Here is a 26,656-nt window from a genome sequence, read left to right as displayed (position 1 = left end):
AGAAATTCGACTATTTTTTAGGGGGGGATTTGTAAATGGAATTCAAGTGATTCGGAATCCATGTTGTCTTTTAGAATCCATTTTGTTTCCCCATACTCTCTTCAAACTGAACGGAGAAAGATTGTGTAATATAAGAAAAACACATTTAAGGCAAACAACTGATTTTGTAAGAAAGTTAGAACAAGTGAATCGTTTATAGTATATTTTGGGTGCAAGATGAAGTCTGCCCAAGGCCAAGATAAAAAATATAGGCTTTGTGCCCAGCCTTTTCCAAGGACTGTGTAATTGTATTACAGTTTCATGCTAACAAGTCACGCATTGGTTAAATGAATAGCTAGGATTTACAATATGAATCTGTTTTTAGAGTAGATACTTCAGAACGTAAAGGATGAACGAACCAACAATATCATCGAGCAATCAAGAATGCTCCGTTCTCCATCCATAGTATGTTTTAGTTTAGCCTGTACCTGTAGATGAAGTTTATTGTTATTTTGCCTTATGATAAATAAATGAACTGTCAAGACATCTGTTTTTCGGATATTTCATTTGATATTGGATAAGAAGAAAAGCAGGAATACAAATAAGAACAAATAAAATGAACTTTCTTCTTTATCTTTGATCTATCTTTCATAATATTTTCAGAGTCCCCCTTAGCTTGGGTCAGTATCTCGTACTCAAGTAACTGCTCTCCTTTTTATAGTCTCACTGAATCCGAGTCAAACGGAGCTGGAGCTGGAGGGACTTTTCTTTCCTCAGGATATTTTAATATAATTGTGCATCAAGGTGCCAACAGAAAATTGAAAAGATATCCATCACTTCTAATCTGAGAAGGTTGATTTCGTAAATGGGGTAATCCTTTAATAGAAACTGCAGTTAAATGGATGTGTATTTTCCGTTCAACATCCATAGCAAACAGCGCATTACTGGCTCTGGACGGGAAGCGTTCCAGTGAGCCCTTGAGATAAGTGCTTGCTATGTTTATCTGAAATTAAATTTAAAACAAATATTAAAATGTGATTTAATTTGCAGCTTACAGAGGTGGAAAATAAGGGCAAAGAGAGGGAGTGAACAGCAGGATCAAAGCTCCTGGTGTATAGAGGAGGGTATGTTTCAGTGCTGCAAAAATTCTGCAGGTGTCTATGGAATTAAACCATCCTTATTGATCTGAGAGGGGGCAATGAAGCAGTCCCACCTTTTCAGCTATTGTTATATGGCTAAATAGTTTTGTCCCCTTTGCTTCCGAAGGGGCACAGAACGCACTGCAAAGAACATAAAAGCCTCCTCTTCAGTAAAAAGGAATCTGCAAGATGTTTTTAACAAGGAGAAAAAGGTATACGACGTTCTTGTGTTAAAAACATAAAACAGATTGCTCTTTAATTAGAAATAAACTGGACGTTTAAGATGGTGATACACACGAACGACATCACTCTTCCGATGATTGACCACTGAGCCCAAGTAATATTAGGTTTGTTTGGTATCCAATAAAAAAAAAATAGGGGCATGGTAACTCTGGAAGAATGCCGATTTATTGCATGTTGTTTTTCAAGGTTTTTTTTGGTATTTTGTTCTCAGTGTGTGCACCTGTGTGCAGCAAGCAATGGTCCGCTAATGAGACCAAGAACTGGGTGACCACAGCTTCATATTTATCAGTACTGTGCAATGATGAAATTGAAGCAAGTGCATGAACTGATAGTGGCAATAAACAAGAGCGAGAAAAATATTCTGCTGTTTAGTTACACCACAAGTATACAAAGTTCAGACACTTTGATTTACAACAGAGCGCTGATTACTTTCAGGCAGCGATTTTAAGAATCAGCTTTGATGAATCTAAAAAGACCTCCATAGTCTTTTCTATTTCCAGCATCTGGTTAGAAGCTGCTGAGTAGCATTTTCCATTTTTTATTCAGTTGGAATTTGTGACACAAAGCCAACTCTTCCTCTTGGAACAAACGCTGAACGAGAATGGAAATACATCTCTTTCACAGATTCTGTTCCCTGTCTTTTTCTCTCCCTTTGTTGTTGTTTAAAACGATTCCATATGTGGAAAAAAAGCATAGCAGCAAATATTCAAAGGAAAAGAAGAAAAAAAAAACACTAAAATTATGAATATTAACCCCCAAAAACAAAGTGTAAGAGCTAAAGTATCTAACTGAACAATCACTGGAATAAAGAATACACCACACGACCATCTGATAATCAGTCACTAGTAGTCAGAATACCTTCAATGTTTACAGAGGGACACAGGGTCCGACAGTCAGATGAGTTATGTAATGGTACAGTAGGAGGGAGTTGGGTAATGGAAGCCACTGATTTAGAACTGTCCCCACTATGACCTGTTGACCCAGTGACCCATAACTTTACCTTCATACCGTTTCCATAATGGATATGTAACTATTTAACAGATGGTTCCAATTTCCTCCATGTCTTTAACATAGTTAACCATTTCACCCACTGGCAGGAATGACATATGATGTATCACTGTCTTGCTCTTAACAATGTCACACAAAACCAGAACGAAAATAGCTCATATCAGTAACTCGGTTACTATAAGATAAATCCACCACCTAAGTACTGTAGATTTATCATGGTAAAATAACATGTGGATTGCTTTTTACCATAAAAGTCAAGAGCTCAAATAAATACCTAAACATATTTACCTCTTTGCTACTGCAGAGTCAAGCAACACATTTCTCAACTTAAGTGACTTTCCTCTATAATAATCACGAGTGTTCAAATAGCTTCTGTCAATTCTAAAGATGTTCACTGTTATGCTTAGAGGCATATATACCTGTGAGGTGACATCTTGATGTTCATTCTGTATAGAACAGCAGCCTCCAAATAACAAGTAGCAACAGTATTTTGTTATTAATGTCCCATTATATTCATACAACACATACAAACTGCATTAGCAAAAGCAGGAATGAAACTCACAAACAAGTTTGCCCAGTTCCAAGAACTCACACTTTCTGCCAAACCTCCGAGTTTAATACACATAGAACAAAATGGTGTAGTCGCATCATGGGCCACTGTATAACATGCTGGTTTCTCATTGTATAGGAACATTGAAGCCCCATATTAAAGAGAAGGCGGCTTTATAGTATATTCAAATGGGCCATGGTCAATATACTGTAAAATCTCAATTCAACAAAGCAGAATGTTATCAATGGTTTGATCCTCACCTCAAGGGATGGATTGCTCCCATCATCTACACAGCACTGTATGAGATTGTGGTTTCTGACAATTGCTACCCATTGGGATGATCTGATAATTGTGTGTTTTGTACAGGAAGGTAACGCTGCCTGCAAAGTCCTCAATGCTGCACGTGAGCTGTTTATGGATGAACCTCCACGGAGAATGAGCTTTACCTGCTCATTATACAGAGAGCGCAGAGATTTGGAGTTACAGGCAGTCCGATGATACAGAACGGTGTAGGGTGCTAATACTGTATAATATTTCCAAACCTATAGTTTCTGATTTACCAAATGTTATGAATTTCCCCCTTTGCTTTTCACATAAACCTTCTCATGCTCTGCTGCATGTAGGCTCATTACTGTTTTAACCCCTTGGGTGATATTGTGGATAGCAATGCATAGCAGGTTACTTTCACAGACTCACAATTACTGCACCTAACAGTACCTGCCTTCTCTAACATACTGTACACATTTATATAAATAGCTTGTTAAACCTATAAAGATACCTACCTTCAATGTCATCCTAATTATTTCGTTTTTCCTCTTTGTATGTAACATTGTATTTCTCCTCCCAATGCACCCAGAGACTAGGGTGGCACATCAAGAGATGAAGAGTTCATGGTCCATCCACCAGCATACTGTAGATGTTAAGCACCCTCCTACAGACTGTTATGGCACGGACTCAACTTACAGTTAAAAGACCAAGTACATACCTGATGGGTCGAAGGCAACCTGGTTTCCTGCATGTGGCCCTGCATCAACAGATAACATTACTGCAACCTTACGAACATCCCACAGCTTCAAAACTCCATAGGAATCACAGGACGCAATGGTGTCCCCCTGCCAAAAAGGAAAATAGTTAAGGTTTACAGTTCAAAGGAGTGTTGGGCTATGAGAACTAACAAGGAAACAAAAAACTTTAAATAGACTAAGAACATTACTAAAAACTCACTTTCTACTTGGGTAAACCTAGTGTGGTGTTGGTCCCTTCCAGCACACAGGGGGTTGATGACACCCAAGAGATTTCCATGAGAGAACAAGCAGGGCATTCTGCAACATGGCAGTGCTGCAGAAGCCTGACACCAGCACACAGTGGCTACTTACATCATTCTGAGCTGCAGAAGTACAATCTTAGCAGCAGAGGAAGTTAAAGTCAAGTATTGCAATTGAAATTGCATTGGAAGCTTGTTTTCTGTATTATGATTGTGCTTGTTATTTAGTAATAATAACATTACTAATAACATTATTTCACATAGCACTTTTCTCCCAATGGGACTTAAAGGGCTTCACAATTACAGTGTAGTGCGCGGTACACAGCACATAGGAATTTTACAGATGCAGTCCCTGCCCAGCTGAGCTTACAAGGTATGATTGTTGTGCCTGAGGCACAGGGAGTTAAAGGAAGGTAAAATAACTTGCCCAAGGATACAAGGAGCTGACACCAGGAATGGAACAAGGGTCCCCGATTCAAACTCAATGTCATTGTTTACAGAGTAAGTGTCTTTACTAACAGAGCCGCTCCTTCCCCCTGTTAACATACAAGCCCCATTTAAGGTATTTATATAGCGCCATCTAGGCACATAGCGTTTTAATACACGTGACATAATAATATACCACATAATGGGAATAAGCGTTTCAGACATAAAACAATATGGAAAGGAGTCCCTGCCCCGAAGATCTTACAATATAAATGGTAAGTGGGGAGAACTTACAGAGACAGAAGGCGGGTGCTCTGTTAGTGCGTCTGCAAGGGGCCATGGTCCGTGCATCTGAGATGTATAGTATCAGCCAGCGAAGCTACCCATATGCTTCGTTAAAGAGGTGTGTTTTAAAAAAGGTCCTAAAGGTGGAGAAAGAGGGTGCCAGTCGGATATTGAGGGAAGGGAATTCCAGAGGTGTGGGGCAGTGAGTGAGAAAGATTTTTAGGCAGGAGAGGGATTTAAACAAACAACTAATTTAACCCACTACAAGCGCTAACCTACATCCAAAAAAAAAAAAAGTGTGATCTAAACAAAAGTGATTATGTGTATACAACCATTTGTGAATAGTAAATGAAAGCTGCCAAGGGGAACTACATAAACAGATGATTCCAACCTGTAGGCAGGAGAGGGATTTAGATACAAAAGGGGTAGACAGAAGACATCCTTGAGCAGAACGTAAGGCTGAGTCCCCAGTCAGCACTGTGGCACGCGCGCCCGGCGGGGGGCAGCGCGTGCACAGCGCTACACCGCGATCTGCGTGGAGAGAGCGTTTGCGACGGGAGGGGGCGTGGCGGTAGGTTTTGGGGGCGTGGCCATGACGTCCCGCGGCTGGTACGCCCTCATTGGCTGAACCGCCGGCGGGGGAGTGGCCACGCCTCCGTCGCAAATGCCAATCTCAATTTCCCCTGCCTGCTTGAAAACCTGTCGCGCACCGCTGGGGAAAGGTGCGCGACAAGGTAGGAACTGGGACCGGAGGAACTGGGGGGGCGGGGCTTGATCTCGTGGGACCGCAGCCTAAGAGTCGTGCAGGTGTATAGCGAGAAATTAGAGATGTAAGTAGGGGCAGAACAGTGTATAGCCTTAAAAGATAGGAGGAGACTTTTCTAATTAATACAGGATTTAATAGGAAGCCAGAAGAAGGAATTCAGCAGTAGAGACGCTGAGACAGATTTTGGAGAGAGTAAAGTGATTCTAACGGCAGCATTTAGGATAGATAGTAGGGGAGACAGGCGAGAGGCAGCAAGGCCAGATACACTGGCGACACAGTTTATTACACTGCGGCCAGATCCGCAAGCCGGGAGATTTCCCGGCTTGCTAGTGGCCGCCCCTCGGCGTGCCGCGCGTCATAGACGCGCGGTCACGCGTCTTCGGGAGCGTGCGCCCCCTGCACGCGCGTCCAGGGGCTCCCCGAGGGAGCCCTGGTGTCCCGCGATCGCGGGACAGCGGCAGGGGGTTCCGGGGGACCCGGCGGACCCGGCAGCGGTAGGGAGAGCGCCCCGATCGGAGGGCGCTCTTCCGCTGCTTCGGCGCGCGCCCGTCACTCTCGGGCGCGCGCCAGGCTACTGCTGCGGCACAGAACGGGCAAATGCTCGAATAAACTGTGCCGCAGCAGTAGTAGAAGGTTACAATAGTCGAGACGGGAGAGAATGAGGGCCTGCGTTAACATATTAGCAGTAGTGCGATGGAAGAAAGGGCGCGTCTTTGCAATGTTACAGAGGAAAAACAACATGTTTTAGCTACATTCAGAATATGAAAGGAGAATGTGAGGGAGGAGTCAAATGTAACCCCTAGACAGCATGCTTGTCATACTGAGTGTATGATAGTACTGCCAACAGTAATGTAGACGGGGGCAGTAGGGCCAGGCTTGGGAGGAAGTATGAGGAGCTCTGTCTTTGACATGTTAAGTTTGAGTTGGCGGAGGGACACCCAGGATTGTATTGCGGAGAGACATTCAGAAACTTTAGTCTATACAGCAGGTGTAAGGTACGGGGTTGAAAGGTAAATTTGTGTGCCATAAGCATAGAGGGGATATTTGAACCAAAAAGATGTGATTAGGTCCCTAGAGAGTGTGTGTAAAGATAAGAGGTCCTAGGACAGACCCCTGGGGTACACCCACAGAGAGATCGACACGGAAGGAGTTGTTAGCAAACGAGACACTGGAAGTACGATGGTAAAGATAAGAGAAAATCCAGGATAGAGCTCTGTTAAGGATACTACGGCTACGGCCCCAGTCACTGCGTGCACGCGGGTGTCGGAGCACCCAGCGGCACGTGCACCAGTTTCAGCCGCGATCTGTTGTCGCGAGTCCAGAGAAGAGCATGAGACCGCGATGGGGGGGGGGGGGGGGGGAGGGGTCATGGTGGGGGCACGGCCATGCCCCACGCAGCTGGTTCTCCCTCATTGGCTGAACCGCCGCCATGATATGGCCATCGCTCGGCGCCGCAACAAAAGACAAGATTTTTGTCTTTTGGCAAAGGTGGTCGCGCATCGCGCTTTCTGCAAGCGCTCACAGGCAGTGACTGGGGCCGGCCCCATAGAGGGCTGTATCTTGTTCGCGCCGCGCAAGCAGCCGTGACCAGCGGGGATGAGGCCTAATTTAGAGGCAAAAGGCAGGAGGGAGACAGGGCGACAATTAGAGACAGGTAGGGTCAAGTTTGTTGTGTTTGAGTAATGCAGAGTAGAGAAAGGAGTTGAAAATGTGTGTAAGTGCTGGGATTATAGTAGGAGCAAGAGATTTGAGGAGATTTGACGAGATGAGAGGGAATGGGCGAAGAGGGGACGTGGTGGAGGGAGAAGAGCAGATCACCAGCGAGACTGTTGTCTTTTTATCTATATTTGAGTTGCACACTTATATTTTTATTATGTGAAGCTGCTTCCCAGTTCTGAGGAAAAGATCCGCTCTATTCAAATGACAAGGTCTAAAATCCCTTTCCACAACAGGTAAGCAGCTTCACAGCACATTGAATACGAGCTTACTGTCATTCATCTGATTTGCATGTGAAGACCAGCACTTCATTAGCCCTTTAAACTAAGCAATGATGATAGTTGCGTTGGGTAGTTGTAATATTAGTGGGAAAGCATCCTAATTGTACACGGATGATATTCTACAAAAGCTTAAAATCTACTGTCCCATAAAAGACATAACCATCTTCAATGAATCATGTTATACAAAAGGTACAAAGATGTTTTCCCTTTGAAGGGCTATTTGGGTTTGGAGCTCTATGTAATTATGAAATTATTATTTTAATTATCATATAATCACCGTTGGGTATAGCCAGGCAGATAAAAAGGCTTTTCTATGCTTCCCGTGTCATTGTACCCTACACAAAGCATTTGGTCTCTGTCCAACTCATGTGCAGAAAATGCATTTTTAAACGATTACCTAGATGAATAGGAAGGGAAATACTACAGATAAGAATTATGAGATTTTAGTTGAAGGTTAGCCCTTCTAGTAATGGGGAAGGAAAACATATGGTTGTCAATTGTAGTTAAGGATGATGGAGCTAAACAAAACATTTGTATCATTATTATTTTACTATTGTCTAGAGCAGGAGTGGCCAACACCAGCACTCAAGGGCCACCAACAGGTCAGGTTTTAAGGCTATCCCTGCTTCAGCACAGGTGGCTCAATCAGTGGCTCAGTCGTTGACTGATCTGCCAACACACCTACAATTAACATAACAGGTTAGTTAGTATGTGTTATACATATCTTGTCTATGGTTACATAATGCTACTTCAGTGCATTTTAAATTAGGATAGGTTTGAGGGAGGTTTAACAAAGAGCAGAAAGGAAACAGATTTCAGAAACCATGTAAACACCAAAATCACTCCTGTGTTCTTAGCTAGGGTTACCAGGTCGCTTTTCCAAAAATACTGGACATAATGGTAAAAGGTACAACATGCTCGAGACACACAAACACACCTCTCTCACGTCTTACCTCTGTCAGCTCCATGCTGTTTCCTCCTCTCCTTGGCCCCAACCCTAGGCTCCTAACACTTCCTCCTGATTGGCTGCTGCTGGGTAATGCAGCCAATCAGGATGGAGGAAGCTGCCCAGCCCCCTCACAACAGCATAATATTATGCTACAGTTATGTCTTACAAACAGCCCTCTGAGTTCCTGTACTAAGTTATCATTTTCTTCTGATTTCTCCTTACAGATGTTGTACTGTATACTGTAATATGCATGTTATGGAAAACGTCTATTTTAAGCACCCAGTAAAAACCTACAGAATAAAATCAGATCATATAGAATATACAATGCATATAATCACCAAAATATTTATCTGAAAAAAGTTTTCACACTGAATGTGACCAGAAGGAAAAAGTAATGAAGATGTGTTGGATGAAGCAACTGGGACGGCACCTTTAAACAATTCTGCTACTGTACAGGAGCTACACTGCGTAATTTGCCTTATTGTTTGGTTTGATGAAAAAAGACTTTTGAGAGGTCATAAAGCAGTGAGGAGAGGCACTGGGACTTATAGACACCGATTGTCTTTAATAGCTAAAGGTAATCACCCGCTCAGCTTGGCATTAAGGTAATGAAATGCTGAGGATCATTTCAAGGAGAACTCAGATGTCAAACCTTTACTATGCTGCCACTTTTTATCCAGTGCTTGCACTGACACAGGCAAAGCTTAACTTCCTCTCGAAGGGGGCAGACTAGCAAGCTCCAAGATGGGCATTTTGCCGTGAAAAAGGATGCTTTATCATTGAGACTATGCATGCACTGACATCAAGAATAATTAGCATCTGTTTTTAAGATACATAATTTTTCAAAGTTTGTCAATTGGGGACGGGACGAAAATTTGTTATAAAATGCTCTGATCTGGAGTGTAACAGGGGAGTTATCCCTGTTCAGGTAATGTGCCTCTAATCCAGCAGTGTGGTGGTTAACTGCTGGTAGTCAATTAACAAACACCACCTGCCTGATTAGATTGCTTAGAAAAGCCTGTCTTTTCAGACAGGAAGTGAGACTCCTTAGCTCACACCTGAGCTGAACTTGGAGACAGAGCAGGGATTGTCCTTGACTCTCACAACTTGTCTTGAGTCCTGCCAGAAGAAACAGCAGAGCTGCTTTCAAGACACAGGGGAAACTTCTAAACCTGAATGCTGACAAAACCTGAGGAAAGGTAGCAACGCAGGAACAGAGAAGATTTTCCCTCCAAACAGATAAGACTTTCATTTATGAGACTTTATATATCTGCTTATTTTCATGCTATATGTTTGGGGCTGGGAGACATGCTTATCTAAAGGGAGTGTGGACTGCATACAGTAGTATTTCACTAGAAATACTCCCATGTGAATGGAAGCTTTGTTTATCCCTTGTTTGGATGGTTTCCTGATGTTAAGGAAACAGACGCAATAAAAAGCCTTATTTAATTTCACTATAACCAGACTCCCTTGCATACCTCTGTGAGCGTCCGCCTACATGGAGGTATCCAAAGAATTCAGTATGTGGGATGTCTTTTTCAGACTTAATTTGTTCAAATGTTTTGATCCTGTTTCTACCCTCCATATCTTTGAGTCGCACAAGACCCTTCTGTTTCCAATTTTGAAAATCCCTGCTGTTCATACCTGGAGCGAAGTCTATATTACTGAATATTGGGATGTAGATTTGGGTAACAGTGCTACAGGCCACGCGGGAGGTACTGCCTAGAGAGGCGGCAAGGACCAATCAAAGAGCAGAAGAGGACAAGTGAGAGGATCGAGAGGAGGACAGACCCCAGTCCCCCCTCGCTCTTTTTCTCATTAATTTTTTGTTACATATATGATTGAAGGCATACCTTTGTTGCTTTACATGCAGACTAATGTATACCATGTTGTACAGTATGTTGATAAAGTCTCAATAAAATATGAGTTATAAAAAAATTTAAAAAAAAAAAAGAATAATTAGCATCTGCGGAAATGTCCGTTTTGTCAGCAACAAGTATGGAGAGTTATTATGGGGAGCACTTAGGGAAGGCGTTATAGGGAGCTGTTATATGGAGCAAACGTACTGTAGGAGTTAGGAAAAAGTTATAGGGAGCAGTAATATGGAGCAAATGTAGGAGTTAGGAAGGAGTTATAGAGACCAGTTATATTGAGCAAACGTAGGAGTTAGGGGAGGCATTATAGGGAGCAGTTATATGGAGCAAATGTAGGACGTAGGCTGGTATTATACTAAGCGCTTGCGCGCGTGCAGCCAGCCAGCTAGGAAGGAGCTATAGAGAGGCTTTATACAGTATGAAGCAAGCGTAGGAGTTAGGAAGGAGTTATAGGGAGCAGTTATATGAAGCAAGCGTAGGAGTTAGGAAGGAGTTATAGGGAGCAGTTATATGAAGCAAGCGTAGGAGTTAGGAAGGAGTTATAGGGAGCAGTTATATGAAGCAAGCGTAGGAGTTAGGAAGAAGTTATAGAGAGGCTTTATATGAAGAAAGCGTAGGAGTTAGGAAGAAGTTATAAAGAGGCTTTATATGAAGCAAGCGTAGGAGTTAGGAAGAAGTTATAGAGAGGCTTTATATGAAGCAAGCGTAGGAGTTAGGAAGGAGTTATAGAGAGCAGTTATATGGAGCAAATGTAGGAGTTAGAAAGGAGTTATATTGAAGGGCCGGCCTTGGGTCCCGCACCATCATGGGCCCTGTGCTCCGTCCTGTCCCTCCTGTTGGTGCCGGATCCAATTTCCAACGACCGAAGGAGGGAGCTGGAGGGAGTGCGCTGCCTCTGGACCGGCAGAGAGAGAGAGGAGTGTGTTTTCCTTTGTGAGAGGGGTCTTACATTTCCGGAATGGGCTGCCTCCTGTAGTGTCGTGTTGCCATGGTGACCAACATCATATGATAATGCGTTGCCAATAGTAATGTGACGTCACACGCCACCGTGTTGTCATGACGCTGCAACACTGGTAAGTTCCCTTAACCTTTTATGGGGGGGTGGGGAGGGGGCACGCAGCAATAGGAGGATTGAGGGAGGATTTACTTGAAAACGAGAGGTAGCGCTCAATGTATTACTTCCTGGTAAAACATTTTAGAAATAAATATGGGGTGGTTATACAGTGCAGTTGGAGGAGCTGTAATGAGCGATACTGTAGGTGGGGCAATGGAACAGATACAGGGAGCATTTTTACAGAGAGAAGAGACGTTAGTGGAAACCCTTATAACAGACAGTAATTGTATACAGTACAAGTCTGTGTAATTATTAACTACTGTATTTTGTGTTCAGTGTGGCTGAGAACAAATTGAGTATCTGGCAGTGAAAGAGTTAATGTAACTATGTAACTATGAAGCACTAAAGAGATTCAATAGCTAATAGTTAAAACTGGTGAATACAAGACACCTTTCACTGCCTGAAGATTTGGGAATGTTACATTTGCTAGATGTGGGAAGGTAAATGATGCTGGGCTCTGTGCTTCACTTCTTCACAGGCTGCTTCTAATTATGGGGTATTAATTAGTATTGATAGTAGCAGCTGTAGTGCTAAGTGTCTCAGTGAGAATTTAGCAGTTCGTTTGTAACACTTCTGATATACAGTAGGTTTACAATGCAGGTGTGGAGATAAGGCTTGCCATCCTCATATAGTACATGCACACATATAACTTAACAGGGAAAGTGTCATCACCTCAATACCCGACTAGCACCCTCTCTATCCACCTTTAAGACCCGTAATATAGTGGGCACGCGCGGCACTTATAGTTGGCTGTGGTTAGCCAGCCCTTGTATACTAGGGCCGTGCACGCGAGCGTGGAGCCGGGCGATCGGATGGGAGACTACAAAAAGTATGTATTCGTGCCGCTACTGCTCAGTGTCTGCAGTGTGTGTGTGTGTGTGTGTGTGTATGTGTGTGTGTGTGTATGTATAAAGTTGCACAATATTAATAAATAATTTCTTCTCATAGCATTTCTTTAAAAAAAAAAATCATATACACACACACACACACACGCAGCTTCCCCAGTGACACACAAACACACAGTGACACACAAACACACACAGTACCTTCCAAGCCTGTCATCACGTGCACGAGCATTCGCACAGGCACGCGTGCACACTATATTACAGGCCTAAGACACACTTGCTTAAAGAAGCATATGAATAGCACTGGGGATAATACTAGACACACGATACATAAAGCTTGGCCCCCCTGCAGACGCACTTACCAGAACTCCCTCCTACTGTCTCTGTACGTTCTGCCCACCAATTAGATTGTAAGCTCCTCGGAGCAGGGACTCCTCTTCCGAAATGTTACTTTTATGTCTGAAGCACTTATTCCCATGATCTGTTATTTGTACTATTTGTTATTTATATGATTGTCACGTGTAGTACTAATGTGAAGCGCTATGTACATTAATGGCGCTATATAAATAAAGACATACATACATACTTTACAGTATATTCAACATTCTTATTCCTGGCAAGGACACCCTTGCCAAAGGGGCCTCAGACCTGGCACATTTGTTTTGCCATACAGATAAGGGAGATAATTCACTGGAGCACCACATTTGCTATATCTCATTATATATGTTTCATTTGCCTCTCCCCATCTTCACCTGTTGATGATAATCCTCAATAATGCAAGGTGGTGCACATGTATTCCATCTTGAAGCAGATGTACCAGATACATCGACATAAAGGGAGATGAGATCAAAATAATGCTCTTTGCTGCAGTTCTGCTTCAAAACTGCATTGAGACATAGACACCCGACCACTACCAATGCACATACTGTTTTCAGCCCACAACAAACTGGGGGAAGGATTCTCGGCTATTCCCAAGCGGCAGTGGTCAATGTTAAAGAAACTCTCTAGAAGGAGACTGTGGACAGTATGTTTTACTTCACCATTTTTCTTAAATCAAAGTAGCACTGGATGATTTTACAGCACACTACAGTATGTGATCCTAGAGGACCAACAGAACAAGCAAAATCAAAAAGGAAGTGGCAATGTATCAAGAACTTGCAGGCTGACCAGAGGCTCTGGCTCGCTGCACCTCTGCCAAATACAAACAGCCTCCCATGGAAGCTCGGATCAATAATTCCTACACTGTATTCATGAGGCTTCTCAAATTCTCATAGTGCTCCCCAGCTGAAAAGAGCTGGGCTTGTTTCTTTGTAACTCTAATAAGTTAGCACTGGGAAAATAGGGGCAGTAATTGCCTTTGGCTTCAGCTGCTCCTGGGGTGAGAATTCATTTTGTAAGCAGGGTCCTCTGGGTAATGTGACACTTCCATGCTGTAACTCCATGTTTCCCTTATAAAATGTTAAAACTTTAGCTGCAGAAGTGGCCTGAGCGAAAGTGTCATGATAATACAGTAAACAGCACTGCTTTGTGGCAGAAAAGGGGTTACGGGTCAAATTTATTTCGTGGTGCTATTCCTTAAAACACCTTCCAGCACCAGAAAACACCATACTACTCATTCAAATGAATGGGCCTTAGGGTGACTTCTGCAGCCTGCAGGTGTCATGGCATAGCCCTGTTCATAAAATGTGGCACTGAATATTTGACAGAATTGAATCTCTCCTATTGATTGAGATAGATCTCAAATTCCCCATAACATGTAATATTAATTTTCCACAAATTCCCACAGTCTGCAGAGGAATCTAAGGAGGAAGCCGTAGTCTGTATTATGATAGTCTTAGTTACTGGATCTGTTAAGATTTATGGGTCATGCTCTACAAAAAGCCACAGAAAAATAGTAATCATGTTGAATGTATCTGCACCAAATGGTAGAAGTATGTTCATTGATGCCAAAGTTAATTCAGGGACTCAGAGGTAGTTATCCATTAAGCTGCAATGGTGCTGATTGGTGCAGTCTGACTGCGAAACTCCCATTAACTTGAATGGGAGTTTATGTGTAACTGTGCCTCGATTGGCACTATCACAGTTTAATGGATAACCACTGAGTCTGTGTAGTGAGAAGCAACACAGCACACACTTCATGACTTGAATGGAAGTTGCTGCATCAGTAACTGTGCATTCTCTCCATATTGAAATGGGAGGGCTGGTGTCAATTTAACTGCAAATCTGCTTTTTATGAGTCTTGTTGCACAGCCTCCTAAGTACTCATATCCATGCTCATGTGTGAATGCTAATTCTTTGGTTGTTCCCAAAATGTGGTCTGGCTGAGGATCCCTGAGGGTAAAGAATCACAGCACCATGTGTGTACTGAACATGTACTGTGGCGTTTCTGATGTGAATACTGCTGCAACGTGGTCCGAAATGTGGTTGCCAACAGAAAAGCTTTGCACTATTGATGAGGGTTTCTCTCAGTGGCATTTATTCCTTCACTTTCTCTCTGGTTTCCACCTCCTCTCCCTTTGGCAGACGGTACTGCCTTATTTAACCATGCATGATACCATATGACTTCTGAATCAAGCTGGGCCAGGTAATGAAGAACTGACATCAAATACCGATATTATTGGCCACGTTAAATCAGAGCTGACATGGTGCCAAACTGCCAGGGGAGGTAAACAAAATGTACATTTGTGTATGGCTGAAAAGTTGTTTGACATTATTTGTGCTGTAGTGTATACATTGTATGCTGCACTGTGTACTGACACAGCCTACTGGTTTATTAATGCTAATCTGGTTTAACAAGTCTGTAATTATTAGTGTTCACGCTCTGTTATTGATTTAACGGGGCGTTAACACCTCATTATGTGCTAACGGGTATCTTCAAAGCTCACTAACGCAATGTTAAGTGCTGTTTTCAGCCGCAATGAGCCTTTGCTTTACTATAATGGACATTAGTACTAATGATATGCAAAAGAGAGAGACTTTTTTTTTCTCCATTAGTCCCAAGTGCTATATATATCCCCTCAAAGCAACCTTGAAACAACACGTAGAGAGACACCTGTGCTCAAAAAGGAGCACAACTGAGATACCTGGGAGATATGCTAATAGGAGTCATTAAAATATACATTGCATATGCCATTAGCTTATCTCGTAGGTATCTCAGGTGTGCTCCTTTTTTAGCACAGGTATCTCCCCACGTGTTGTTTAAAGGTTGGTTTGAGGGGATATCTCTCTCGTTATGGTAGTGCAAGGCAGTGCTAACTTCACATGGCGTTAAGCCTATTCTAATGAGATCAGTAATGGTTGTTGTTTTATAATTAGCTTTACGGATTCACGTTACCCTTAGGAAGCATAACGTCCACTTCTGGCAGGGCCGGCCCATCCATTAGGCAAACCTAGGAGGTCGCAAAGGTCCTAGGGGCGCAGTGGGAGTGGAGCGGCACAGGAGTCAGGGAGCGGAGTGGCAGTAAAAGACGATGTCAGCAGAGGGAAGACGTTGAGACAGCGGGCGGCAGTGGCTTGGCTGTGGCAGACAAAGCCATCCGATTTGAGCAGAAGCACAGGAGACGGCAGGGAAGGTACGCATTGTAACACCGGAAGTTGACCAGCGACTGACTTCCGGCGCTGAAAGTCAGATGCTGGTCAACTTCCGGTGTTACAGCATGCACCTCCCTGCCGTTTACTGTGCTTCTGCTCTGATCGGATATCTTCACCTGCCACAGCTAAGCCACTGCCGCCAGCTGTCTCAATATCTTCCCTCTGTTTGACATTGTCTTTTACTGCCGCTTCGCTCCCTGACTCCTGTGCCACTCCGCACCACTGTGCTGCCGTCGCCACCAAGCCTGGTAAGTGAGAGCCGGGGAGGGCGGGGAACAGGGGGGGCAAATTTTAAGGTTCGGCTAGGGCGCATGAAACCTTTGCACCGGCCCTGGTTACTGGTTTTGATAAGACGTTATGAGCCCTGACTTAACGGAGCTTTGTGGATCCGGGCCTATTACGTAGTTACATAGTAAATGATGTTGAAAAAAGACATACACCCACCAAGTTCAACCTGTGCTAAATTTAGACAACAGATACTTTATACTATGAGGTTGTGGACAAGAATAATGGAGTAAGATAACGGAATCATTGCACCGCCAGTAACTATTAACGTTAAAAAGTGGAACAGCTTAGAAAAAAAGATAATATGGAAAAAAGCAAGTGCCAAAAACAAGGATAGAGAATAAACTAGAAAATGTATTAGTGCGTGTTGGATTAGAAAGCACCATCTGGTCCAGGGGTGGGAAACGCCAGTCCTCCAGGGCCACCAACAGGTCTAGTTTTCAGGATAACCCTGCTTCAGCCCAGGTGGCTCTATCAGTGGCTCAGCCTTTGACTCAGCCACTGATTTATAAGCAGTGATATCCTGAACACCTGACCTGTTGGTGGCCATGGAGGACTACAGTGGCCCACCCCTGAACTAGCCTTCAAACAAGTGAAAACATCACGAAAGCAATGAAGTTCAAAGTACTGGTATAAAAAAGGTAGAAACTCATTTTATTGTAAAACAGGAAACAAAGAAACAAGCCACGTTTCTGATCACAATAATCCCTTCTCAAGCTCTCACCTCCTGTAAATGACATCAATTCTCACAGTTAGGGGCCTATGCATTAAGTCCGATAAAAAAATCGCCATTGTTTTTAAATCGCCATTTTTTACAGCGTTGCTATCACGGTATGCAGAAAGCCCTGAATACCAGTGATAGCAACATTTGCAAACATGGTGAGTAGCCAGCGACAAGATGATCGCCCCTCTGACAAGGGTTCACCTGGCGACTTCTATCCGCTGCAGAGAGAGCAGCCTCTCCCTGCGGAAATCTCGACCGAAATTAAAGTTTTTAAATGTAAATTTGATTACTAGTGTAGATGAGCAGGGGTTCTCCGGAGCAGAACCGTGTTGATTTGAGGTTCGGGGACACCCTGCTTCCCGAGATACAGGCCCCGTTATGGGGTTCCGGTATCTCCTATGGATTTAAATCCCACTGTCACAGACGCGGGACATTTACATGCATAGGAGATACCGGCACCCCATAACAGGGCCTGTATCTCGGGAAGCAGGGGGTCCCCAGACATCAAATCAACAAGGTTCTTCTCCGGAGTCCCCCGGTTCGGGAAGCAGGTGGTCCCCATGGGTGTCTGGGGGTCCTCGGGTGGTCCCCGTGGGCATCTGGGGGTCCTTGGGTGCTGCCCGCGGGTCCCTGCTGGCCTTCAGTACCAACCCTGTTGTAAAATAAATAAAGATGGTATACATTTCAATAAATACACCTACTCCCGCCCCCAAACACATAGTGTACAGTAATGAGCAAAATAACTATTATCCAGATATGGATAATAGCACATTTGCCCATTATTAAATCAAACATTAGCCACTGAACATTAACATTATTTTGCGTTTTCATGTTGTATTATGGTATTTTTTGTGGTGTTTTTAATTGTTTTTTTCTAGGTTTTCTTTGATGTTTGCATTTTAATAGTGGTTTATTTTTGGTGTTTTGATTTTCAATGATGGTGTTTATTTGGAGATTTATTTTATTTATTGATGGTTATGTTTTGGTGTTGGAATAGTTAATTCTGGTGTTAATTTGGTATTTGATTAATTGATTGGTGGTCATTTTGTTGTGTTTAATTGTTTATTTTTGTTTATTTGGTGATTGTTTGGATTGCATTGGATATTGTTAGTGATTGATTTTTTTTGTAGGTTGACCATTAACTGGCATAGTGTTAAGTCATGCCTATATTACATGGGCATGATGTACTCACTGTGCCAATCAATTGGTTTATTGGCATTTGTAATGGTTGGGGGCCATTAGATTGTATTTTTGTATGTATTCTTGCTGGCAGCGGAGGACATGGCATGGTATGCTGACGAGGATGCCCTTCATGATAGCAGGGGTAAGTAGAACGTTTTTTATTTACTTTATTTATGCTGCCTAGCTAATGTTTGATTTAATAATGGGCAAATGAGCTATTAAACATATCTGGATAATAGTTAGTTTGCCCATTATGGTGGTACATGGGGTGGGTTATGTATTGGTGCTTATTACATATTGTAATGTTTATTGGGGGCAGAGTGGGTGAGTGAAAGGCCAAGTATCCCCTTTACTCACCACCTCTGCCGAAAATAAAGCTGCTGTTGTCCCTTAACCCCCTCATTGCCTTAGCGGTTAGCCGCTAAGGTAATGAAGTTGACTTTAAATGCATTTTTATTGCAGCGGATTGGTGCCGGGGGTCTCCGATGCTGATATTAATGGGTATCAGCTCTGGAGACTCCCGGCATCAATCCGATGCAGGAAAAATGCATTTTGTTCTAAGTCCCGTCTCGCCGCTTATTGGCAGCTTCTCACCACCTTCTTGTCAACTTTTCCTGGTGGGACGATTTGGAGAGGAAATCGTAATTCTAGAGCCGTGATTAGCTTCGATACGCTAATCGGGGCTACTAGAATAGCACGAGTTTGAAAAGCTGACGATAAGTGGTGATAAGTGGCTTATCGACGCACGTTTGGGTGATTTTTTTTTTCGCCCAAAAAATTTGCCAAAAAGCTCTCTTATCCCTGATTTATCGGGGCTTACTGAATAGCAGTAGCCTTTTTTGGCGATAAGGTGACGATAAGTGTCTTATCGCTGCTCATAGCATAGGCCCTTTAGATGTATGTCCGTCATATGCTTAACAAGGCATTAAGTATAAAAGCCGTTAGTGCTAATGATATGCAAAATAGGTGTTACAGATGCAGCCACCAGTATCCGAACACTTGCCTTGGGAAATCTGGAGCAATCTCCCAGTAATGCTGCAACATTTCTGTGACATTTCTGTAGTCAGACTAATGGCCCATCGGATTAACACAGCGGGGGTCCCTGGCAGTCCCATTCAGTTTGAGATTGCCCCAGAATTTCCAAGGCAAGTATTCGGATACTCGTGGCTGCATCTGTACCTCTCCCAACTCCTTTATAATTAATGCAGAGATTTAACAGGACACTAGTTAAGTCGTACATAAAGGTGACATTACTTCCATCCAAACCCTGTAATATGGGGGGGAGGGGGGGAGAGAGGAACATACCTGAGCTACCTAGGAAATAAACTAATATAGATATGCAAAATATTCTTAAATTAGTTAAATTAGCATATATGCCAGGAATCTAAGGTGTGGTCCTTATGTAAAGGTGTGTTTGGGGAGGTATATACAGTAGCAAAGAAGAGATGTTTTTGCTAATAGGCAGTAACAGGGGATATAACGGCCTTAATGTTTTTAATAACCTTCTGTGGATCTGGGGTTGGTGAATGAGACTGCTTTCTGTTGAGTGACACTCCAAAACAATGACAATTATTTCACATCAGTGGGATTCACTGAAAAGTGTGACTGCCTTCCAACCTGTGAGATACCCCATATTGAGTGAGCATGGCATTTAATGAGTGAGGCTTATGTGAAATGAAGTAAGACTGTCTTCCAATTAATTAGATTCACCCTGAGTGAAGTTGACTTACAATGAACTGAACTAAGCTGTGAAGTAGGTGGGTGGATCCCTAGTGTAAATAACAGCCATCTTTTCCTGCTACTAACACATTTAGAATGGTATCCAAGCTCTTGCATTATAGGCTATGTTAAGTATCTGTATTTACTTTCACGCCCTATCACACTTTTCGGTGATAAGTTTTCTTGGTGGTATCTTGACTGTGCCACTAAAGTGTTTTTGTAAAAGGTATAAAGAAGACACTGAATAAATCATTGTTCTACTTTAGTTTATACAGTGAAATGCTTAACTTGGGCAACAGCCTATAAAATAATATCCCCAATGGCACATTGGTAAGCAGAAGAATCACAGTGTGTTTGAATATTATTGCTGAAAGGGCATATGACAATAAAAATGTTTGAATAATATTATGTATGTCAGTGAAGTAGCCATTATTTGAAGGATAATGGGGAAATCTCTATCGTCAACAGCAGTGTAGAAGCTTCAAGTAATAGCACTGATTTGATTGTATTGGAGGAGTGAGGATTCAGCTGTAGTGAGTTATGCACAGGGCGATGCAAAATCCAATCTTGTCAAACAATGCAGAGGTTTCTACTGCATCACATAATGCCACATGGTGAGATCACTTCACTGATCTAGCTACATACACCCTTATCAGGCACACAAGTATACTTCACACATGTATTTCTACTGTGCATAGTAATCACATGTTGGTCAGTTCTGCCCTAAATATTTACTTGGTGACAACTCAAAAGATACAGGGCCATACTTGTATTCACTAGGTTGGCTTCTGCCGTAAACACCTTCCAGTGCTGGCAAAAACCTTACAGCCCATACCAGGCCAGTGCTGTAATGTGTCTTATGGCAGAAGACCGCTTAGTAAATATGAGCCACAGCCCCCTCCAAAAATATGTATTTAAAAATCACAGATGGTCAGAGAACTCCTGAAATACAGTATCATTCTGATTTTCGTAAAAGAATGGGCAGTTAACTGCAGAAGGCTTAGCCCCATACCTTCTGTGGGATGATGCAGAAGCCTTTTGTTAAATACTTTTGACGTATAGGAATTAACTGTCCAATAGCCTTTTTAACTAGCAATACTACATTTCCCCCCCCCCCTTTTTTTCTTAATTATTATTCGTATATATAAAGCATGTGACAATGTATAATTCTACATTCATACCTAAGCTGGCAATAGTTTGGTGCTTATGTTATATATCTGTAAAAATCCTGATTGTGTGCCTAACATAATGGCTGCTTCAGTCAGTGTAACTCAGCAGCTCCAATTTATCCTTATCTTACTAAGGTAACATTATCTATTATTACAGTTTGCAGCTCAAACTGCTGGGGAACATTGGCAACAAATTATTACAAATAGGAAAGTGTTGCAAATATCTTGCACTGCTTGGGAGATGTGCTAAAACCTGCTATAGAAATCAAAGGATGCTTTAAAGGAGCAATCCAAGACGACAGTTTTTTCTTCATTTGTTTAATATAGCATTGATGCAGGGGGTCTTCTGGGCTGAACCCCGTTAATTTCAGCTCTGGGGACCACCTACTTTCGCTGATAGTTACCTCCGAAGTAGGCGCTGGTAACTGCTCCGGCTCAGGAGGCAGGGCTTTAACGTTCCTGCGCACCAATGATGTCACGGCTTCCTATTGGCCCGCAGGACACGAAAACTTTCAACAGAGGACATTGTGAACCCTGGCAGCCAAGGAGACCTGTTACCGGCCCCTAATTCGGAGGTAGGTATCTCCGGAAGCAAGGGGTCCCCAGAGCTGAAATGAATAGGGCTCAGCTCCGGAGACCCCCTGATCAATCCTATATTAAAACAAAAAACAAATTTGAAATCACAAAAAAAAATCAGCGGGAATGGATTGCCTCTTTAAAACTCATTACAATGTAAAAATCATTAAAAATACCAATAAGAGTTGAACAATAATAAAAAAAATACAGTAAGTATTATCTAACAATACTAAACTGATTAAAAAAAAAACACTTACTGTATAAGATTTTACATGTTTCGCGGCTTTCACTTGAAAGATACATTAGAAATGGAGATGTTACTCCCTCTATCCACTACAAACTCCTCCATCCTGGCCCACACCCAACATCATCATACACCCTGGACTACTCAAAAGCCTTGCACTATCTACTGAATGTTGGTGGAGAACTCTAAAAACCAGCACACCAACCACTGCTCACTCTAATGGCAAACACCACAAATTTACAACTTGCAAACAACTACCCAAATTTCTACTCATACTATTACTCTCTTTAGCAGGTGATATTGAAACTAACCCAGGTCCTCCCATTTCAGCCCTGTCCCATGCCCCTGAGAATTCCACCTTTAAATTCCAAAAAGGGCTGTCTGTCGCCCATATAAACATCCGGAGCCTGCTGCCCAAACTGGATGAACTAAGGGCATGGTGCCTTATGCATAAACCCAAAGCCATTGTTCTTACAGAAACATGGCTATCCCCTAAAACCCCTGATGCAAATATCGCCATTCAGGGATACTCCATTTTTAGGAGAGATAGGTCAAAGAGAGGAGGAGGGGTGTTATTTTTTATTGCAGACACCTTACAATTTACACTGTTAAATTGCCCACCAAGTCCACCCTCTTTTGAAACTCTAGTTGGCAAAATCTGCCTCCCCTTTTCTAAGCCCATCTTGCTTGCTGGCATCTACCGCCCCCCTAAAGCCCCTCTACAATCCTTGACTGATATCACCCAATTTCTTGGCTCCATTTCCTCTCTGAATGAGAAGAGTGAGCTGCTAGTTCTAGGGGATTTCAACTTCAATTGGCTTGACCCTAAAAACCACAAAATCCAGATACAACTCAAGTCACTTAACCTATCGCAACTAATTTCCCAACCCACACGGATAAACCTGAAATCGCATAACCATTCCTTGCTAGACTGGATTCTCTCCTCAAACCCCAGCAGAATCCAATCCTCTGGCATCCTTCCTGATATTTTCAGTGACCATGCAATAGTGTACTGTGTAAGGAAAATTAAACCGCCCCATTCAAGCCCTAAAGTTCTCCTCACTAGAACATTTAAAAACTTTAACCCACAACAGTTTCTGGATGACCTTACCAACTGCCCATGGCACAGAATCGATTTAATTCCCGACCCCGATTCTGCGCTCGACTATTTCCAGTCCGAGTTCTTAAAACTCTGCGATACCCATGCTCCACTACGCAAAATAAGGGTACAGGGGGCCCACCTTCCATGGGTTACACCTGACCTTATAGCACTCTACCAGTTCAGGGATGCCTTGTGGAAAAGCTACAAAGTAACTGGCACTACCAAGGATCTCAATAACTACAGATGTATGCGGAACATGTGCACAAGGCAAACAAGGCATGCAAAAGCACAATATTACTCTGACAATCTCCACCAAAATACATCAAACCCAGCTAACTTCTGGAAGGTTATCAACAATATATTCCAGCCTCCTAACCATCAACAACCAAGTAATATCACTAAGGGGGATATTACTCTGACAAACCCCACTGACATTGCAAATGCATTCAATGATTACTTTGTGGGGTGTGCCACTAACTTATTAGCGAAATGCAGCACAAACCCCAAACATGAATCTCATCCTGGGAGTATCCCTACAGTCCCACCCCCTCCCAACACTGCCCACAATTTTCAATTTAGCCCAGTATCTGAAGAGGAGATTACACAAGCGCTCCTCAAACTAAAACTAAGCAGCCAATGTGGACCCGACTTACTACAATCTAGGTTCCTACGACTTGGTGCCCCAGCCATTGCCAAACCAATTGTGTCCATAGTCAACTCTATCCTGTCTGCAGGCCATATCCCTAAGACCTGGAAAACTGCCAGAGTTGTCCCAATCTTCAAAAGTGGGGACAAAAACACTGTCTCAAACTACAGGCCAATCTCACTTCTCCCAATTCTATCCAAAGTCATGGAAAAATGTGTCCACTCCCAATTAAGCGTTTTCTACACCAAGACAAATTTCCCTAGCCAATTCCAGTCTGGGTTTCGTCCCAAACACTCCACCGTAACTACCCTGCTAAAAGTTTGCAATGAAATCCAGTGTGGAATGGAACGGGGTCAACTCACTGGTGCAGTATTCCTAGATTTTGCAAAGGCTTTTGACACAGTTGATCATGTTATCCTGCTTAACAAACTCCAGAGCTCTGGAATAGGGAAACATGCTTTAAACTGGTTTCAGTCCTACCTATCAGGAAGATCCCAACATGTGTCCATCTCAGGCTCTAACTCCAACCTCCTGGATATCACCTGTGGTGTCCCGCAAGGCTCTGTTCTGGGGCTCCTACTCTTCTCAGTGTTCATTAATGATCTTCCCACAGCTTGTAAGGAAGCCTCAATACACATGTATGCAGATGACACAATCCTATATGCACACAGCCATAGCCTCTCTGACCTTCAACACACACTTCAGTCTGACTTTTTGAGACTCGAAAACTGAATTTCCCAAAACAAACTGTTTTTAAACACTGACAAGACTGTAACAATGGTATTTGGGACCATACCTAAATTTGTAAAGCTTCCAGTGACTGAGCTCCTGATTAGAACCAACGCTAACACCACCCTAACACCTGTCACTAGTTTTAAATACCTGGGCTTATGGTTTGACTCCCACTTAACATTCTGGATGCACATTGATACCCTGACAACCAAGACCTATGCCAAACTAGGGGTACTTTACAGGAACAAATCCTCCCTAAGTCTCCTGGTCAGAAAGCGTATTGCACAGCAGATGCTAATGCCAATTATTGACTATGGAGACATAGTATATGGCTCGGCTCCTCAAACCCACCTTAGCAAACTTGACACCCTCTACAATTCAATTTGTCGTTTTGTTCTCCAATGCAACTACAACACACATCACTGCGAAATGCTCAAAGAACTAGATTGGTCATCACTAGAGTCTAGGCGCAAAGTTCACCTTTCCTGTCTCACCCTCAAATACTTTCTGGGCAAGCTACCCAGCTACCTGAACAAGCTCCTCACCCCTACCACATGCAGCACCTATCACCTGAGATCAGACTCCAAAAGACTATTCATGGTCCCAAGGCTCAACAAAGTATCCGGACGTTCCTCCTTCTCCTTCCGTGCACCCCAAAACTGGAACAACCTACCAGAGACTCTCATATCCACCACCAGTTTAAGTTCTTTCAAATCTAAGGCTGTCTCACATTTTAATCTGGTCTGTAACTGTTTCATACAGTACGCTCATAATATACATTTTCTTTAACTGTGCACACAATGTCTTGTATATAATGTATACCTTGTTCATTTATGTAACTGTATTTGTAACCATGTATTATTTGTTTTACTCTGTGCCCAGGACATACTTGAAAACGAGAGGTAACTCTCAATGTATTACTTCCTGGTAAAATATTTTATAAATAAATAAATAAATAAATAAAATGGTATAGCACTACTTTGTGAAAATGGGCCAATATATCGTATAACTCCGCACTGCTTAGAAGTATGGCCCATATTGCTTCACTGAACTACCAGCTTCTGTGAAAGTGGTTAAATGATGGGGCTCTGTTGCTCTCAGTGTTTATTGAAGATGTATACAGGATTGCTTTTAAATCTTCGGTGCAGGACTATGCTCTGCACATCTCAAGTATAAAAGGATTCAGCAATACTATCACAAACAAAGACTACCCTGCTGTGTTGATTTGAAAATGAACATATTTATATTAAAAGATCAGCCAGCTTGGCCGCCTGCTGTGCAGAATTAATCCACATGGCTGTAATTATACATTCAAAAGACCCCCTTGCTTCCCCCCCAGATAATAGATGCAGCCGCTGTTTTCCTCTTTCACTAATTTACTCGCTGAAAATGTCTCATCATTTCTCAGGCCAGCAGAAGTGCTCCGATTTAAAAATAACAGAGCTATCAGAAAGATCTTCAGCCCATGCCAGCTCTCCTTGAGTTGCGTCACGGCCGAGGCAACGTTCTATCAACATGTAGCTCGGTAATGAAAGTGCTGGTCTCTGAAGCAGATGGGTATGGTTCAACGTTCGTTACCTGCTCTTTTTCATAGGTTCTGTTTACTTTACCTCTATATGCCTTGGGTACCAAAATATAGCGGTTTGTGCCAAATGTAAGAATGAGAATTGGAACAAGGCAATCAGGTTTGTAAGCTGAAAAGTGGTGAGCGACCAGCAGTGTCTGAACATCACCCTACACTTCCTCGCTGTAGGCCAGGGGTGCCCAACTCCAGCCCTCATGACCCCCCCCAAAAGGTCAGGTTTTTTTTTTCAACTTGTATTTTATTATTTTTCAAAACATAAAAGGAGAGAGAGAGGAGGGGAATACAGAAAAAAAAAAGGGTGGGTGGGGAAGGGTAGGGGAATACATCCGCAATGGTCCCCACGAAGGGAGCACACAATCAATTGTATATATACATACACTTTATAGTATAGGAATACAGCCAATCTAGTTAATAGGCGTCTCTGGATTCACGGTCCAAGTCAAATTTGGGTTTTGCCATACATAAGTCGCCCAGGGATCCCATGTTTTCAGGAAATTATTAAATCTATCGTGAATCAAACTAGTAAGTCTCTCCATAGTCATAACCAAATTCACTTTTCGAATTACAGTTGTGATTGGTGGGGGGTCATTCTGCTTCCAATGTTTTGCGATCATTGATTTTGCGGCCGAGAGAATTTGCATTATTAAATAATCTACTCTCCT

At 42.7% G+C, this 26,656-nt stretch overlaps 1 protein-coding gene across 4 annotated transcripts in view; it reads right to left on the bottom strand.

Annotated features, from left to right (window-relative positions):
- The window catches only part of SPAG16 (sperm associated antigen 16), a 543,868-nt gene that overhangs the window by 125,539 nt on the left and 391,673 nt on the right, over window positions 1–26,656 (bottom strand). For all 4 annotated transcript variants that reach the window (XM_075607226.1, XM_075607225.1, XM_075607227.1 and 1 more), the window contains one exon: window positions 3,905–4,031. In XM_075607226.1, the coding sequence (XP_075463341.1) occupies window positions 3,905–4,031 (127 nt within the window). The remainder of the gene's footprint in view (window positions 1–3,904; window positions 4,032–26,656) is intronic.

The sequence above is a fragment of the Ascaphus truei genome, chromosome 7 (assembly GCF_040206685.1).
Source record: "Ascaphus truei isolate aAscTru1 chromosome 7, aAscTru1.hap1, whole genome shotgun sequence".
Lineage (NCBI taxonomy): Eukaryota > Metazoa > Chordata > Amphibia > Anura > Ascaphidae > Ascaphus > Ascaphus truei.
This window is presented reverse-complemented; position numbering and strand designations above follow the sequence as displayed.